The 18,820-nt window shown below is 40.1% G+C and overlaps 1 protein-coding gene across 1 annotated transcript in view; it reads left to right on the top strand.

Moving 5' to 3' along the window:
* The window catches only part of LOC136837765 (ubiquitin carboxyl-terminal hydrolase 20-like), a 134,915-nt gene that overhangs the window by 101,799 nt on the left and 14,296 nt on the right, over positions 1–18,820 (top strand). Inside the window, exon 12 of the mRNA XM_067102689.1 lies at positions 256–503. Coding sequence (XP_066958790.1) covers positions 256–503 — 248 coding nt within the window. The remainder of the gene's footprint in view (positions 1–255; positions 504–18,820) is intronic.

The raw sequence follows: 18,820 nt of genomic DNA, 5'->3' as shown, positions 1-18,820 counted from the left end.
ATATTACTTACAAATTAAATCCCCTACTTAGTTATTTTTAGCCTTGCAAATAATTAGTGCCTAATAAGTTATGTAGTATCTTTGAATGAATATCAGTGTTTGATGAAATGCTGCAGACAGTTGCTCTAGAGCTTCGTATTAAATCAAGGTGCTTTTCTTGCAATTGTGCTGTATAGCTTTGGGTTACAGTGTATGAAATATGCTAGATGAACTTTTCCTTTTGTGTAAATTGATTATTATTTATTGCTCTTTCAGATTGTTCGTCTGAAGTCAATATTTATGATTTGTATGCTGTAATATGCCATCATGGCACTGCTGGAGGAGGTCATTACACTGCATACTGCCAAAACTGGAGTAATGGTCGATGGTATGAATTTGATGATCAGTATGTGACAGAAGTATCACCAGAAACTGTTGCTAAATGTGAAGCTTATGTTTTATTTTACAAGAAATCTAGCTCAGAAATGACATCACGGCGTCAAAGGACTGTTGAATTGATGCAGGTATTATTTTTGAAGATAAAGATATACAGTCTAATGTTGTAGCTGGGCATGTTTTAGGTGGAAAGGTCATCTTGCATGACATTGTTACCCAACATTACTTTTTATTGGCTTGAAGCATTTCACTTGTATTTGTACAACCATACAGTGTGCACTCCTTTTACTTTGTTTACATAGTAACCCATGGTGTTGTGTTGGTCATAAATGAAATAGCACGTCAAGTAAAATAAATGTTGTCATTCTCTCAGACTATCCCACTGCTAGAGGAAGCCTCTTCACTCATTGTGTCATAAAGATCATTCACCTCTAAGCTTCCATAGTATAGTGATGTGTGTTAGCTCCATCCTCTTTCTGTCTTGTCATTTCATTCTTTCATCAGTGAATATAGTTGGTATATTGATTTTGTTTTGTATTAGTGACAGGCAGTCCTCAGTGAACTGTTTTAAAGAGCAAAAGAGAGAGTAAGAAGAATTTTTATTGGGTTATGCAGGTTGAGGACTCTGGGTTTTCTAGACTTTTTAAGGCTGTGTGACATATATGAGTAACTTTTATTTTTACCATGAGGTTAGCAGGGTAAATATTATTGTACTTCATGGATGATCATCATCATCATCCAGGTGCCATATCCCCAAGGACGTCGGCAATCATGTCTCGCCACTCCTCTCTATTTCCGACTCTCTGCAGCAACTGAGCTGCAGGCATTCTCCCTCCAGTCATTCTCACCAGTCCTTCCATATATTTTTGTCTAGGTCTTCCTCTTGGCCTCCTCCCATTGATTTTACTAGTGAGAGAGATATTCTAGTTCTTGTCTTCTCACTATGTGACCCACAAACCACATTTGTCTACCTCTCACTGAAGCCAAAAGTTCTCTCTCAATGCCTACTCTCTCTAATACCTGCTCATTAGTTTTCCTTTCTGTCCATGATATTTTCAGCATCCTTCTCCAAAACCACATTTCTGCAGCCTGTAACCTCTCCTCATCTGCCTTCCTCAAGGTCCAAGTTTCACAGCCATACAACAATACAGACCAAACAAAAACATTTCACAAATCTTCTCCTAAGTTTCATTGATATTTTTGAGTTGGTGACTAGTTTCTTTATCTTACCAAATGCATCTTTTGCCAAGGATATTCTCTTCCTGATCTCTTTTTCGCATTTTCCATCACTTGTGACAGTGCATCCTAAATAATTAAAACTATCGGTTTTTTTAACTGTTTCAGCATTAATTCTTATATCTGTTCTTGGGGGGATTTCATCTTTGGAGATAACCATAACTTCTGTTTTCTTAATATTTATTGACAGACCTCTTTCTCTGCTTGACTCGTGTAAAGTACTGACTAAAGCTTGAAGTTTATCATGAGAGTCTGCAACAAGTGCTGTATCATCAGCATATCTGATATTATTATTATTGACTCCTCCAACCTTAATTCCTTCCATATCTCTGAGATCTCTCATTATCATTTCACTATATAAATTGAAGAGATGAGGTGATAACACACAATCCTGTCTTACACCTCTCTTGATGTGCCGAGTCTCTGATTCATCATTTTCTACTTTCACTGATGCCTCTTGATTCCAATATAAATTCTTTATCAATTTTAGATCGTCTGACCCAATCAAAAGCCTTTTCATAGTCAACAAAACAAACATATAGATCTTTTTTCACTTCTATTGCTCTCTCCATCAACATTCTCAAAATAAAATTGCATTTCTTGTCCCTTTATCTCTCATAAAACCACACTGTTCATTGCCAATCTCTGGGGTTTCTTATTTCTTATTCTATTCAAAACAATCCTTAATATTAATTTTGTGGTCTGACTCATGATACTGATAGTCCGGTGTTTATTGCACTCAAGTGTTCCTGGTATTTTTGGCATTGTGATAAATGTTGATTCGTACATCTGTGTTGTAGGCTCTCCATCTTCATATATTCCTTCCACTAATTCCATTAATATATCAATGATGTATTCTCCCAGAGCTACCAACATCTCTGCTGCTATTCCATCATCACCTGTTGCTTTATCGCTTTTCATTTGTTTTAAAGATGCCTCTACCTCTGATTTGATTATACTTGGTCCCTCTCCGTTGTCATTGAAGTCTAGATGTTCTATTCTATCATCATCAAACAATTCTCCAATATATTCCGTCCATCTTTCCAATATTTCTTTTGACTCCATTACTATGGTTCCATCCGCTTTTTTGATACCAGTGCTGATACTTCTCTTCTTTTTAAAAGTAATTTCTTTCACCTTATCATACTTTGTCCGTTCATCCCTTTTATCCAAGTCTTCTACCTCCTCACAAATCTCATCCATCCATTTCTCCTTTGCCCTTGTGCATTCCCTCTTAATAGTTCTATCCAGAGTTCTATATCTATCTTCATTTTTACCCTTCTGTTGCCTTCTTTCATCCATCATTATCAAGATATCTTCTGTCATCCATTCTCTCCGAGCTCTCCTTTCTGTTGTTGGTATTATTTCATTACCTTCTCTTATTGCATTTTCCATATTTTGCCACTTTTGCTGAGGATGTTGGAGCACTGGGTCTTCCTCCTTAAGCTAGTCATATCTATTTCTTACAATTATATTATATTGGTTCTTCATTTCCTCTGTTTTCAACTGGTACATGGTCACTATTACAATTGGCTCCTAGGTTTTCACTTGCTTGACAGAGTTCCTAAATCTTTTATTGATGGTTAGAAAGTCTATTTGGTTTCTAACTCTGTCACCAGGGCTTTTCCATGTCCAGAGATATCTTGGGTGGTGCTTAAACCAGGTGTTTGATATAATCTGTTCTCTCTCTAAGCACCAGTCTACAAATCTGTTTCCTCTCTCATTTCTTCTACCTAATCCAAAAGGCCCAACAATATCCGCTGTTCTTCCTTGTCCCACCTTCTCATTGAGGTCACCAATAACCATAATTACTTCATGCTCTTTGCACTGCTCTCTTGCTCAATTTAACTCTAGATAAAATTGATCAACATCCTCTTCATCATGTTCAGATGTAGGTGCATATACTTATATTATGCATATACTGAATGGTGTGGCTTTTATACGCACCAACAAAATCCTGTCAGATACAGCCCAATAGCCTATCAAACATGGTTTCACAGATTTGGCTAACATCACACCAACACCTCTCTCAGCACTCTGGCCTCCCGAGTATATGAAGGTTCCTCCTGTAAAGTTGGAGAACATCCCACTCCTGGTCATCTAACCTCACTAAGCCCTAATATTTGTAGCTTCATTCTTTCCATTTCTCTCTCTACATTCATTTTCTTTCCAGCCTGATATAATGTTCTAACATTCCAAGTAGCTATCCTTATTTTCCTTGTTTTCTGTTGTCTTTGGGTTGTTATTACATTTCTTTCTTTTCTTTTTTTAGGCAGTAGCTTGATGACGGTCAAATGCCACCTGCACCACATGACTAGTTTGACCGGGCGAGACAACCACATCATCCATTCTGACATAGTTCCCACTGACGCCGTTCATCTGTAATCTTCTTTGTGACGTAGCCATGATTATTCTTGGAGGTTATACATGGTGAGGTCTCCAGTTCTCTTCCATGCTATGGTTATAAGCCATAGACCTAGCCTTTACCTAAAAAGGTTGACCATACAAGGCAGTAGGGGTTTTAAATTGGGAGTTTTCCTTCTCCTTAGCCTTTAACTAAAAAGTTTATCCACAAGGCAGTGGAGCTGTACCCTAGCAAGGGAGGCTTACAGGTACTACACCTGGCCCAAGGGTGACCTGGAGGTAGCAGCAATTCAAGGTAACCTCATTATGTCCTTTAGCAAAAGCTTTGCAACCGGATACAGTTTAGCCTCATATCCAGGAGGAATCATGGATGATAAGGTGGTGGTAATAATGTCATATTTTGATGAATTTTTTCCAGACTTTGGATTTTGGCTAATGGCTAGCAGTTGCACTGGAATCTTTGGGTTTTCAAGATTGTATAAGTTACATTGGCTTTGTCTCAGTTCTCAGTCTCACTTGGTGCTTATCTCACCCAATGATCAGTAGTTTTTCTGTTTCTTGTATCTTTAGTGTGATACAGCTTAAAAATTTTGAATTTAGTCATGAATCAAAAGCATAAAACTCATGATACTGCTGTAAGTGCTACCAAGAGTCCAAAGGAAGTGAAGGCTAGCAAGAAAAGACTGAATTGTTAGATTATTTGTTAAGTGGATTCATATGCTAAGGTTGTCTACCATTAAAGTGTCAGCAAGTAGACTTGGGGGTTTCATGTATAAGAAAGAAATGGTAGTGACTGCTGCAACTTTAGTAGCAGGTACAGAAATACTGCATCATGTGTGAAGTTGATCTCTCTCCCTCTCAAGTAGAAATGATTTTATTTGGGATGAACCTTACCCACTTAAATTACCTTATATCTCCTGCGCGATAGGCAAGTCGGCATTCAGACTGTAGAGAAGAAGATCGCTTGGCTGACCTGGAAGACTGTTTAGTTCACCTGTTTCTCCTCCAGGTGTGTCTGAACATTTTAAGCTCTTATCAGAATTCTCCTTGGCACCATTGCACATAGGCGATTGTTGGTATTCTGTAAAGTTTGGCTGTTTTGCACCTGTTTACGGTATTGTAATTTCATTTTCCTAGAATGTCTTCCACTGGAAGCAAAATCAATGACATCAGGCTATTAGGAATGATTTTTGTGTAAGCAGGATGTTAAAATTTGAAGTTGATCAACATTCAGTTTGTACCGGCTGCAGGGGTACAGAGTGTGATCTCGAAACTAGATGTGAGGAATGTAGGAATTGGTCTGAGGACTTTATGCTTAAATTTGTCAAATATAGGAAAAGAAGGGAAGCTTATAGATTGCGAAAGTAATTAGTTAGGTCAGGACTTAAACCTGGCAGTTCTTCCCTACCTAATGTCCCTTCATCTGTAGCTATCCCTGCTCAGAGTAGGCATTTTGATAGTGCTAGTATTGAGACTTCCTTTTTAGCTCCGCCTTCTGCTCCCCTTTCAGTTCAGGAAGAGCATATCAAGAAGTTAGAACAGGATGTTAACATTATTTTAAGTTCTGTTACAAGTTTAACAGTTCATGACAGGGAACCATTCCGAATCCCCCCCATAGTGTTCGTTCCTTTTTGCATTCCCATTACAAGTAAGGTGTTGGTGCCCTCCCTTGCTCGTAGCCCGAGCCTTGGACTGCCCTATGATAGTGGGACTTTGCAAAAGAGTCAGCTACCAGGGAACTGGGTCGGTTCTCTGGGCAATGGAGTTCTGTGATCTCTAATACCTGCTTCTCCTTTTTCACAGTCTGTCTCATTTAACGCATTCACCTAAGGATGCTTTGGTAAATGTGAATCATTGCATAATATTTCGACCTCATCATCTTCAGTGGATGGTATTGAAATTGGTTGCACAGATAAGAGTAAGAAGGTAAATTAGACATTGTTAGTGATAATATGCCTGTAGCGAGCTGTCAAAACTCAGTTATGTTGACTCAATCTATTGTAACTCCTATTTTGTCTTTTGCTACGTCTCGGTCTAAGTCTTTCTCAACTATTCCTCTAACTGCTTCTGTTCGATCTTTACATGCTGTTTTTCAGCTTTTCGTGAATCATCTTCCTCTGGCTTTGTTAATGTTTCTTCTTCTCATCAAACTATGGTTTCAGATTCTATGGTGGTTTCCAAGCTAAATGTTATTCTAGCCGCCTTGTGCGCTAATGACTTGTCAGTTGGGAATGTCTGCAACCCATCAAGTCACGTTTGGAGGAGATGGATGGGGCAGGTGTAGCCCCTTCTTTTCCCTCCCCTCTCCTACCCTCCCCATTTTCTTTGATGACTGGTAGTGCTGCTTGCACCTCGTCTTCAGCTTTGCTGCCTTGTGCTGCCTCAGGAACAGCACCAGGCAGTTTCCTCTTCCTTTGAGCCAGATTTGCGTGGCGAGGAGTCAGCTCCTGTCACCACATCTCCTCAGTTAGTGGAAGAAGATCTTGATTCAGAAGAATCTCCTTTGGTCTTAGGCATTTGATGGACCATTGCACAGCTCTTTATCCTCATTTGGTAGAGAACAAATGTTCTGTAGAGACTAGGTCTCTCTTATTATCTAGTATCTCAGCTCCAGTCAAGTCCTTCAAAAAGCCAAGCTTTCTCCTTCAGTTAGGGTGCATTTTGACTAAATTTCTCATATTTTGGTGCATAAAGCTTCATGGAAGGCGACTGGCTCTTGTCTTCCTGGATTTTTGAAGCCACAGAGAGCTAATTTATGAGACAGGAGCGCTGCCGGCGCTTAAACCTTCCTCGGTCATCGACTTGGATTTCTTTGCTTGTATGGATCCGATGAAGAGACAGGCTCTTGAGACAGGTAAGGTACTTTGGTCTAATGTAGGAGAGACTTTGCCCAGCTCTTTATTCAGAATTATAGAAGTCTTGTCTTTTTTTGAGCTTTCGCTTAGTACTATTGCCGCCTCTCTGCGCCACCTTAAGGATTTTTTGGCGCCAGCTGGTATCAAAGCTTGGGAGGAGTCATTAGATTTTTTTTCTTCCTTGGACAAGGCTATTTCAGACACAGTAGGTGAGTGTTCTTTTGCTTTCTCCAACTTCATCTTGAAGAAGAGTGGACAATTGTGCTCCTTTCTTTCTTTGAAGGTCTCTCTTACTCAAAAACTAGCAGCGGTTTTAGTTTCTCCTTTAGAGTGTCTTCTTAATCCATCTCTATTTAAGGCAATAAGGGAGGATATTGCAGTACTGTACAAGAAAAAAAAAGAGTTGATCAGACAGTCTGTTAAGTCAAGCATGAAGAGACCTGTTCCTTCCCTTGCTTCTGGCCCTCCAGCCAAGTTTCGTTCTTCCTCGTCTCAGGAACCATCTTCAGCTGCTAAGACATTTCATAGACCCACTTCAGGCTTCAATAAAAGCAAATCTATAAAGGCTTTTGGGAAGAAATGACATTTTATACCCTCAGGTTCTGGTGGGAGGTCGACTGCAGCCCTTCTGTAAAATCTGGAGAGAATTAGGAGCAGAACACTGGATGGTGAAGGTTCTAAGGGAAGGATATGCAATTCCTTTTCTGTCTCCTTCTCTGTCGTCATCCCCAATAGCTTTTCCATCTTATCTTCAGCAGCAGGGAAAATTTCCAGTTCTTCAAGAAGAGACGGTAGATTTGCTAGAGAAGAAGGTGATAGAGCAGGTGTTAGGAGACACTCCGTGGTTTTACAACCGCCTTTTTTTGGTACCAGAGGTGTCCGGCAGGTGGCACCCAGTTTTTGTCGAAACTCAACACCTTCATTTGTGTATCCCATTTCTCCATGGAATCAGCCAGCACATTGCTAGAGGTAATTCAAAAGAACGACTGGATGATATCAGTGGACATGCAGGATGCGTATTTCCACATTCCAATAAACACTCAGTCTCGCAAGTTCCTGCAGTTTGTGTTTGTAGGGAAGGTATTTCAATTCAGGGCACTTTGTTTCAGCCTGTTTATGGCTCCTCAGGTATTCATTGAGAATTTCAGTATCACTAGGAGGATGGTGTCACCTCTTGGGAATAAGAATTCTGCTGTATTTAGACAACTGGCTGGTGTTGGCCAACTCTTTGGACGGAATTTTGAGGGCCAAGGATCTGTTGCTTTGCCTGTCTCTTTCTCTGGGCAGTCTGCACTGAGTCCAACTCATTCCATTCTCTATCTCGGGATGTGGATAGACTCACAATTTTCAGGTTCATAACATCATTGAACAAGAAGTTCCCAGTGTATTGTTCTCCACATAGGACCCTCAGGCTTGGGCAGTAGATGCTTTTCTTCAAGATGGGTCCAATCTGGATGCTTACATTTTTCCTACTTTTGCAGTAATAAGGAAAGTGCTAACAAGTTTTGGGAGTCAGTCCATTGCAGAATGACTAGTAGCTCCTTGGTGGCCTCAGAGGGAATGGTTTCTAGAGCTGTTAGCTCTTTTGGTAGATCTTCCTCATATTCTGCCATTAAGGAAGGATCTACTCAAACATTCGAGTTCAGTGAGGTTCCACCAACGCCTCTGTGTGCTGCATTTGACCTCTTGGAGACACGACTGTCTCCTCCGAGCGAGGGCTTTTCTAAACTATCTTAAAAGTCTCTCCTTAAATCAAGATGAGCTTCATCTTTGGCCCTGTATCATAGACAGTGGTTTGAGTACTACTGATGTGGTTCTAGAGGGATTTCCAGTACCTCTACCTCTGTAAATAACATTATCAAATTCTTAAGTTTTCTTAGATACACAGTAGTAAGAATCTTTCGGTAGCTGCTATTCGAGGGTATAGGTCTGTGCTTTCTCCAGTTTTACGGAATGTACAGTTGGACATTTCTAACAATCCAGATCTTAAAGAGGTGTTAAGATCGTTTGAGATTGAAAACCCTAGATTGCAATATCAATCTCTTTCATGGAACTTGGATGTAGTCTTGAAGTTTTTATCCACATCTCCATTTGAGCCTGTGGAATCTGCTTCATTGAAGTTTTTGACCATGAAAACTTTTTTTTGGTAGCACCAGCAACAGCAAAAAGATTGAGTGAGTTACAAGCATTCTCCTACAAGGTAAATTTATGTAAAAGGAGATATCATTTTATCATTTCTGCCTTTGTTCAGGGCAGAGAATGATGTTAAGGCTAAGCTTCTGCCGAGAACAGTAAAGGTTCCCAATTTAACCTCTTTGGTGGGGGTATGAAGAAGAGGCTCTACTCTGTCCTGTGTGGGCCATTAAAATTTGTTTAGATAGGTCAAAGCCTCTAAGAGACAAAGTTAATTATTTGTTTTGTGTAGTTAGGAAACCTAACACTCCATTATCTAAGAATGCAATGTCCTTCTATGTTAAGTATTTGATAAAACTATCTCATGAAGAGTTATCTCAAAATCTTTTACCTTTATTGAAGGTAAGTATTCATAGTGTGAGGGCAGTTGCTACATCATTTAGTTTTTTGAAAAATTTGTCACTTGAGGATGTAATTAATGCAGCACAGTGGAAGTATAATTCGGTTTTTTCTGCTCATCATCTAAAGACATAGAAAAAACATTCGAAAAGTGTAAAACCCTTAGCCCGTTGGTAGTAGCGGGTAAAGTCTTTTCCGGAACCGAAAGAAAGAGCTACCTATTAGGTTCTTTTTTTTTTAATCCCGGTTTTGGTTTGTGGGGAGCATGAAGGTACTTTTGTTGTACAGGTGCATACCTTTGTATCATAGGTATTTCTTGTTTATTGATTGCCGTTTGGCCTGGTCCAATCACGCCGCTTCTTCCATGCTGGCTGAAGAAGTGGTTTTTTCTACAGGCTACTCTTAGCTGCACACACATGATGGTCTTATACCCTGAATGGTATCCACCCTCTGGCGGCAGTATTACTCAGAAAGGATTCCAGATCAGGTAAGAATGTTTTTAGGTTTCATGTAAGAAGCTCTTCGCTTGCTAGGCTGAGCAGAATTTTGTCTAGCTGCACTACCCAACGTCCTTTTGTCAGTGTATTGACATCCCACCCAGCCTCCCCACATCTTAGTGGGCTGTCAAGGAGAATTCTGACTAGAGCTTAAAATGTTCAAACACACCTGGTGGAGAACAGGTGAACTAGACAGTCTTTCAAGCCAGCCAAGCGATCTTCATTTTTGTTTGAATGCCGACTCACCTATCAGTGTAGGAGATATAAGCTAATTTAACAGTAGGCAAGTATCGAAGTAGGAAATTTTATTATGAAAATTCATATCCAGTGGGTGCTGGACTGATATAAGAAAATTAACCCTACTAGACTCAAACAGATTAAAAAAAGGCCATGGCCTGATAAGAACCCCTAAGGCAAGTAGAAGGCAAAGGATCTAGCTTTGGAGACTTCAAAGACTGTGAGAGCTGGTTTGATAATTTCAGGAAAAGGTTTGTAAAGATTACAGGAGTAGTAGCTACAGCCAAGCAAGAAGGAACAAAGGGGATTCTAAAACCAAGAAAATTACAGAGCAAGAATGTTGACTGGAGCAGCGTTCAGTAATAATAAAGTGGCTCTGTTTAAAAAATAAAAGGATAGTTATTAGTAAAGAAGATAGCCAAACACCAAGTTTAAGGCAGGAAAAGAAAGGTGGATGCTGTTGCTGTATGATTTATGATCAATGCAGCTCTGATTTATGAAGCTTCTAATCCCCAAGCCTTGAAAGGAAAAGATACATTCCAGTTACCAGTCTTTCTGAAGAACAATGAGTGGGCATGAACTGCTAAAACATCTTCCCCAGTGTGGTTTTATTTTTTACTTTGTCTCACAGTCACAAGATTCCATACCAGTATGGGAATGCCTCTTAAGGTCTTACTGATGATGACAATGCCTCTTGCCACCCAAAGCTCATGAGTTTGTTACCAAAGGCATCAAAATTTCCTAACAGTGTATCTAATTAAACTTTCAGAGCTTATGGGGAATATGACAAATTTTTAAAGTACTTTGTATTTTTCCTAACATACAAACCTGAGGTCTTTACATATAGGATTAACTTCCACCAAGCTGTAAAACTGGCCATTAAACTTTGCAAGGTGGTGATGGTAATAGCTACCAATGGTAGGGGCGGAAGCACCATCCACCAAGGTGGTGGGCATTCAGTTCTATACAGGTTACCTTTTGGCCCAGGTATGAGAATGAGGGGTGGTAAGAGGTTGGTCCTTTATGTAAAGACCTCAGGTTTGTATGTTAGGAAAAATACAAATTACTTTAAAAATTTGTCATTTGTTCCTACACAAATACAAACCCTTGGTCTTTACATATGAGAGACTTACTTTTGGAGGGAGGATTCTGAGTAAATCTCTGAACTGACTTGTAGTTCAGCTCACCTAGGTACTCTCTTCCTGTTCTTGAAAGAGCAAAGGAAGGTGACCGTACCTCTTAGCTATTGAACAAGAGAGATGTTCAATTGCCAGACTTCTGGGCATTTTAAATTAAAATAGTGTAATATCTATGATTCGAAAATGTTTGGATGAACCCACAGTGTCAGAGACTGTTGCTAAGAATAAGTAACTTGTTAATAGTCAGTCCCTCTCTCCCCTTGCTAGAGAGAGGGAAGGATTTGCATCTACTAATCCAAATGGAGCTAGATTATAGATAGGATACTCAGTCATCAAGAGCACCTGCATGCATGCCCGTCCAGCACATGACGGCTCTTTCACTGTTCCTCTGCCCACTGGAAGAGAAAGGAAGACAGGAGAAAGGGAGGAGGCCAGTCCTCACACACACCTCCTTGCAGCCGTACACCTTAGGCAAGATGCAACCTGTCTCTCAAGAGCTGGGTAAACTACAGTATATGACTTGTTGAGCATCCACCATAGGACCCAAGGAAAAGGTGTCCAAGGATCTATGGGCAACGTCCCAAGGTAAAAAGTGATGAATGTGATCTGCATGATTACATTCCATCCTAGTACTCAATCAACAGGTTCTCCCTGAATGTGATGAACACATCGATGCCCCTGGCCTTAAAATATCTGGCCTGAAAAGTACTGATGTCCACCAGGAAGTTGCGGGGTATATTAATTTGATCATCTCACTAGTCAAAGAAATGACAATTTGGACACCGTTTCTCAGCCAACTTAAAGCTAACGAATGACTTGTTGGCACTGGGCTGAAGGTCTAGTCTTTAAAGAGGCAACTTAGATGTCATACTGTCATTGGAACCACAGGACCATAGACATGGAATGATCAGTCTCGCTGTCACCTTCGAAATCTGTAGAACAGCAAAAGGCGTAAGCCTCCAGATATAAATGGATACCGAAGATGTCTTGCTTTGTTCAACGGTGCAAGAAGACAGAGCAGAACAATGCCAGCTTCAGTAAGGCAAGAAAAGAAGGACTATGATCAAGCTTCTTCAGAAGTTGAACGAATTTCCGGAAGTCAAGGTGCCAAGATTGACTGTCCTTATCTCCAGACTTTTAGTGAATTAATTGTTTGTGATTACATCTATCAACACAACATCCACACTACCACACAGTTATGGTCAGATCCAGTAAGCGTGGTGTCCTTCTTGCGCGGTGCAGGCTTCCTGGCATAACAGAGTCTGGGGAACCACAACAACAACAACAATTGCATCTATCTTGCTTGGGATGTGTCTGGTTGGCCACTGTACTGAATGTTCTGCTGTCTACTCGTATACCTGCACTGCAATAGAGTAGATGAAAGGACACTAGGCCCTTTGTTGACCATGGCACTACCGTGGTGTCATTGCTGTCACACCGAGGAATGTCTGTCTTTGGTTCTTGAGACTTGAAAGTCTAAAAAGAACTGTGCTTAAGTTCCAAGAAAGGAAGTGTAGAGGCCTGCTGCCCTGGTCAATGTTTTGAAGAATGAAAAATCTCTGGAGGAGGATAGTGTAACCATGGCACTACCTTGGTGCCGTTGCTATCAAAGGAGTACCTATTCGGACCCTGAGACTCCTGAAACTGTCTTAAGACGCACATAACATTCTCTCCCTCTTGGGTTGTTGATCAACGAGTAATTGCAGCAGCAGCAACTACTGCTTACATCTCCCTCAGAGGGGGAGTGTAATTACATAAAGTCAAAAGAAATGGAGCTCCTAGACACCACTTCTTGGCTGAGTAGGAACCAAGAACAAGTTGTTGGAACTAAGTTTGGATTTGAAGTCCTAAGTGGTAACACAAAAGGCCCTCGGGCACTTGGTAGCCTTTAGGGTCCTCAGAAACAGAATGCTCATACACTGTTGATGTTCTGATGAATCAGGCAGAATGACGGGAAGTTGTAAGCCCAAGACTTGAATTGTGGATGTGAAAGATTTCTCCTAGATGCCAACCGCATCTGAAGTTCCTAGGAGGTCACTTATCCAATTACTGACTAGCCCCAACATTTGTAACCACGGATGCAAAAGACGTCAACAGAATCCGGTACTCCAGGAGGTCACCTATCCAAGTACTGACCAATCCAAATCATTGCTAACCTTCGCTGACCTAACAAGAAGCGATATTTTCAATGTAATATGGGTGACGGCTGTTATGGCCAAGGTCTGTAAAGATAGAGCCGAATAGCAACAGCTTCAGTGTGTCAAGATTGAAAGACTAATTGACCGTCTTCTTAGATCGAACAATCTAACACCAACCCTAGTGATCAAACTTGTCTGTCATACGTCCATCATCCTGGAATGCATCTGATTGACCACTGTGCTGAGTGTGCTACTGCAAGCCTGTGCACCTGCACCGTCAATTGAGGAGATGATAGGACACTAGCGCCCCCCTCCCCCCCTTGTTGAATAAGGAACTGCCATGATACCATTCCTAAGCAACACTAAGGAATGCTTATCCTCAGATCCTAAGGCTTGGAGAGCTAAGAAGATCCAGGTTATTGAGGTGCAGATTAGGTCAGGTTAGGCTAGGTTTAGTTTAGGCTAGGCTGGGTTGGGTTAGGTACCCAACCAAACCTAACCCAACCTAGCCTTTTGAAGAACAGATGACTACCTTCTGGTTGATGCCATGAGACAAGAAGTACCAGGATACTGAAGTGCAAGTTTGGTAAGGTTAGGCTAGAACTAGTTAGGCTGGACTAAGTTAGGCTAAGTCCTGTCTCACCTCTATGAGAGAGGATTGGAAGGAATGAGGAGACCTTGTCGAAGACCAGAACCTCTCTTTCCATCTTAAAGAATTTGGCTTCATCCTTGTGCTAAGCAGAGTATTTGCAGAAGAGGACACTGAGGCTGTTGTACCGAGGAGTAGGCCTGATCCATAGATCTCTGGAGCTAGAAAGTAATTCTGATCATGCAAGGAAAAAACCTTGCACAATCAGTATTAATTGACTCCTATTTGTTTCAGAAGCATAGGGCATTATGGTTTTAGAGAACTTCACTGTAAACTACTGTAAACCAACTTGTAGTAAAAAATGAATGGAAATCTGTAACTACCTTGGCTCAGGAAGTCGAACGTTAATATTAGTGTAGGAACACTCAAGAGTCAATGTTTGAATGGGAATAATGAAACAGAGATTTCTTCGTACTTGTAAAATGTTGAAGTTTCTGGCTGAACACATAAGTGAAAGACTGTCAGTTCACGCAATGACAGCCGTTGGAGTCTGATTGAACAAACTCATTCGTTTGGTTGTAGGTGTTAATGAAACAGACGTTGGATACTGTCAATAAAAACGACCAATGAAGTTCATAACGTATGTCAGAAATGTGTGGAAGAACAATCCATACCTTCAGTGATGTGGATGTTTACTGAAAATGGAGGCTGACTGCTACCAATGAATATAACCCTGTCATCTTATGTTATGAAGGATGTAAGAGTTGGTAGAGCGATCCTGTTTGCTCCTATGTAGATGATATGGTAACATCCATTGGCTGTTACCAGATGATCAGGCTAAAACACGTACCTGAGCGAAAGGCATTGCAAAGACGTGCTGTTGGTGCACCTGAATGTGGGTTGTTGCCTTTCTAGTTGTCCACAGAAGTTTTGTCAATACTCTTCACCCGACAGAATTGAATGAGGCGGTGATTGGACGGGAATCGGTGCTTCAACGTGGTGAGGCTGTCAGCCACCATGTTCTCTTCCCAAACCTTCATGTGAGCATGGTCGATGATCTGTTACCAGACACACCATCCTAAGACAGCTTCCAACACCCCCCCCCATCATGCGAATGAAAGGAAGGGAAGGCCGTTCTAGAAGAGCAACTCTGCTCCAGGAAGAACGATCCCATTGTGGTCAAAGTTACATCCTTAACGTTAACTATGCGGAAATGTGCCAGAAAGAAGCAACATGCTAGGCCACTCTTTTTGACTCTTGGGGAAAGAACCTTTTGTTAAGAGATGATTGGCACACTGTAGCTTCATAGATATGTCACGGACATGCCATATTATACAGTGAATACACCGAGACAATTAACTATGTATAATGACACATCCTACTTTTGCCTATCCCTGGTCTGTGGACATGTAAATTATGCGGCTGAGTTCTCATTCCTTAGAGAGCGACCGTCTAAGTAAGAGAGGCTCCAAGCCTATGTCCATAGACAGGGGAGAACAAAATGAAAAATATGATATCCATGAAAGCAGCCAAGGAGAGTTATTATTGGTTAAGTTGCACATATGTATTATTCCTTCCAAGCAGACACAGATGTGTCACTTTGTCCATACATATTATTCCTTCCAAGCAGACATGGATTGTTCAAGTTGCACATGTATTATTCTTTCCAAGCAGACATGGACGTGTTACGTTGCACATACGTTTTACAGCGAACCCCCCGTATTTGTGGGGGATGCGTACTACACCCCCCTGCAAATAGCTAAAATTCACAAATACTTAAAACCCCTCTAAAAACATGTAGAACTGCCCATTTTGGTAGTTTAAACAAGAAAAACCCTGTAAAAATGCTTATACCTGAGTATTTTAATAGTTTCATCACAAGAAGTGCATTTATTCATGAAAATTTTATGAATATACAGTAATTTGTGAATATTTCTTAGTGAAAAATACTGCAAATGGGCGAATTTTCCGTGAATAATGGCTAGATATGTTCCACAGAGAAACCCGCGAATGCATGAGTCTGCGAATCATGAGAACGTGAATACGGGGGGTTTACTGTATTCCTTCCAAGCAGACATGGACGTGTCGCGTTGCACGTACGTATTATTCCTTCCAAGCAGACAAAGACTTGTCACATTGCACATACTTATTATTCCTTCCAAGCAGACATAGATGTGTCATTGCAATACTTCTCTTTGGAGAACGTAGTTTAACGAGTGTTTGTTAACTGCAGCAACATCATTGCTGACACAGACATGATTCATTGCATGTATGTATACACACAGAAGTGTCATTGCACATATATATGTGTCTGAGTCACGCTGACGGGTGTTGAGCACGGTAACCTGGCACTGTTCCCTAAAGAACTGCTGGGGAAGAGATGGCACATGAAGTGACAGAAGACGAAGAAGAAGGCTCAACTTCTACCGCAAATCTGACGATGAAGAAACCCTGGGGGCCGAAATAGCTCTTGCATCTACGACTGTGGAAGGAACTTCCCAGACAAGATAAGGAACACGAAGGGATGAAATCTTGTCTATTCCAAGACAAGGCAAAGTTGTTAGAGACTCAATAGGATTTAACAGCTGGAACAGCATACAACAGCATGTCATCACAGGGATGAAAAAAGGGGAAGGGAGTGAGCCTTTGACTCACACCCCCCCCCAAAAGACGGGGCAAGAAACAAGACATGAACTCCCACTGGTCCTGGGGAGCAAGTTGGAACCAAACGCACTGTCAAAGATCTTGCAACATCAACCTGCATGTTAAGGGTGAGGGGGGAAAGCTTGCTAGGTTTAGGCAAGAAGTATCATTGTATGACTGAATACGGAACCCTCACCTGAAAACACGAAAAACCCGCCTTGTCTCAAGCCTCTCAATCTACACAACATCTGAAAGACTAATACATTACAACATTCCAAGAAATTGTATTGTTGAAAATAAAAAACATTGTTCATGAAAAGCATTTCAGAACAAAGAAAAAGAATGTCTAGGAGGGAAGTTCTTGAAATTGAGCTTGAGAGATGTGTAAAAATAAAACATTTGGCAGTCGAGAGTTGGATACTATCCCTCCAACTCTCCACAGTTACATGATAGTAAAAGACAACAAACTGCAAAAAACAAACAACAAGGAGATGGGTGTTGGGTTTGCGTAAGTACAAAAGGCAACAAAAAAGCAAGTAAAATAATATATAAGTAGAAAGGCTCCAAAACTTACACTGAACCCCCCGTATTCGCGGGGTGATGCATACCACACACCCCCGCATATAGTTAGAAACCTGCGAAAACTTAGAACCCTTCTAAAAACACTTAGAACTGCCTATTTTGATAGTTCAAACAGACACAAAACAAACTAAAAATGTTTATACAGGTGTTATCCTGCTTACAATGGGGTTAGGTTCCAAAAAAAAAATATTTGTTGGAAAAAATGTAAGAAATACCAAAATGTATCTCGAACATAGTCTAGCCTACACTAGGGTATTTGGTACCATGTATACATATATGGTAGCCAAGCCTACTCTATAAAGTATACTCTATACATACACGGTATAGTAATTATTAATATCAGCTAATTCTGGAGGTTCATGCAAAGTGAAATTGAATAACAAACAAGAATTAGCTTAGCCTACACTATACATACACAGTAGTGTAGCCTACATGATACTGTACTCTATATTCACATATCGTATTATACAAACGTCAACATAATGAATATGCATCTTTTCCATGGGTCTTTTAAAATGTTTTGCCTTAATTCACTGTATCCAATAATATTGTATATATTCTTATATTGCTTTTGTATTATAAATTGTGGTCATAGCATCAAGATCAATGTTTTGGTTTGGAAATTGTTGATGCGGTGTTTATTTCGCCACATTTAACTCAGTTCAGATTGCTTTTCTTGCCTCTAGTTAGCATAAATGAATCTCTAGATACTTTATTTATAAGGGACAAGGCTATTTTTCGTTATACGAAGTGTTTTCAAGTCAAAATATAACTAAAATACATCTCGTGAAATTAATTTATCTATTATTCTTGTCAGTAGATGATGAATGACGATGGCCGTTTGGCGGCGTTTATCTTGTGTAAAATAATTCAAGATTCTGTTCGCTATTTTCACTTGATTTCATCATAATACGAGCTTTACATATTTATTGTTTATCGGTGTAAAATTAACACTGTAATGTGTTCTTTCATGCCCAGTAGTTTTGTTTAAAATACTTTCTCTCTAATTTTAATTACAATTGAGTTTCATCCATGTTGCCGATGCACAGTAATATACTGTATAGTCATTAGCAGTGTGAACATTGTTTTCTCAGCTTCAGCTACAACTTGCAGCCTAAATTTTGCAGTATATTTCCGTGATGATCTTTTATCCATACCGAATAAGGGTATAATGTAAAAATATATCAATCCTATTCTACTTAACGTCATTTGTGCTATAACCTACGGTAATTGTTTACTACCATACAATGGTTGAAATGCCAGGTAAACGGTTGTTGTTATCTGATTTGGTTATAAGCAAAACAACAGTTTCTCGGTCGGTTGTTTAATGGCTGTACGCATTTACACAAGTATAACGTTACTAACAAAACTTTTATCATTCTCTTTTAGTTTTTTAACTAGAAGATGGGATAAAGAGATGGAGGAAAAGTTGTCTATTGTAATTTGGTCTCTCTCACTGCCTGATTACGCTGCTGCCTGTGCCTGAGCGAAATTTTAAAATATTTTATAAATAATATTGTCGTATGGGTATTAATTGCTTACCCCACTGCAAAATCGAAGTATCGTAAGGTGAATTATCGTAACTCAAGCATTACCTGAGTATTTTAATATTTTTATCACAAAAAGTGTTTTT

This window comes from Macrobrachium rosenbergii, chromosome 4 (assembly GCF_040412425.1).
Source record: "Macrobrachium rosenbergii isolate ZJJX-2024 chromosome 4, ASM4041242v1, whole genome shotgun sequence".
NCBI lineage: Eukaryota > Metazoa > Arthropoda > Malacostraca > Decapoda > Palaemonidae > Macrobrachium > Macrobrachium rosenbergii.
Note: the sequence above shows the minus strand (reverse complement) of the source record. Positions and strands in the feature narration are given on the sequence as shown.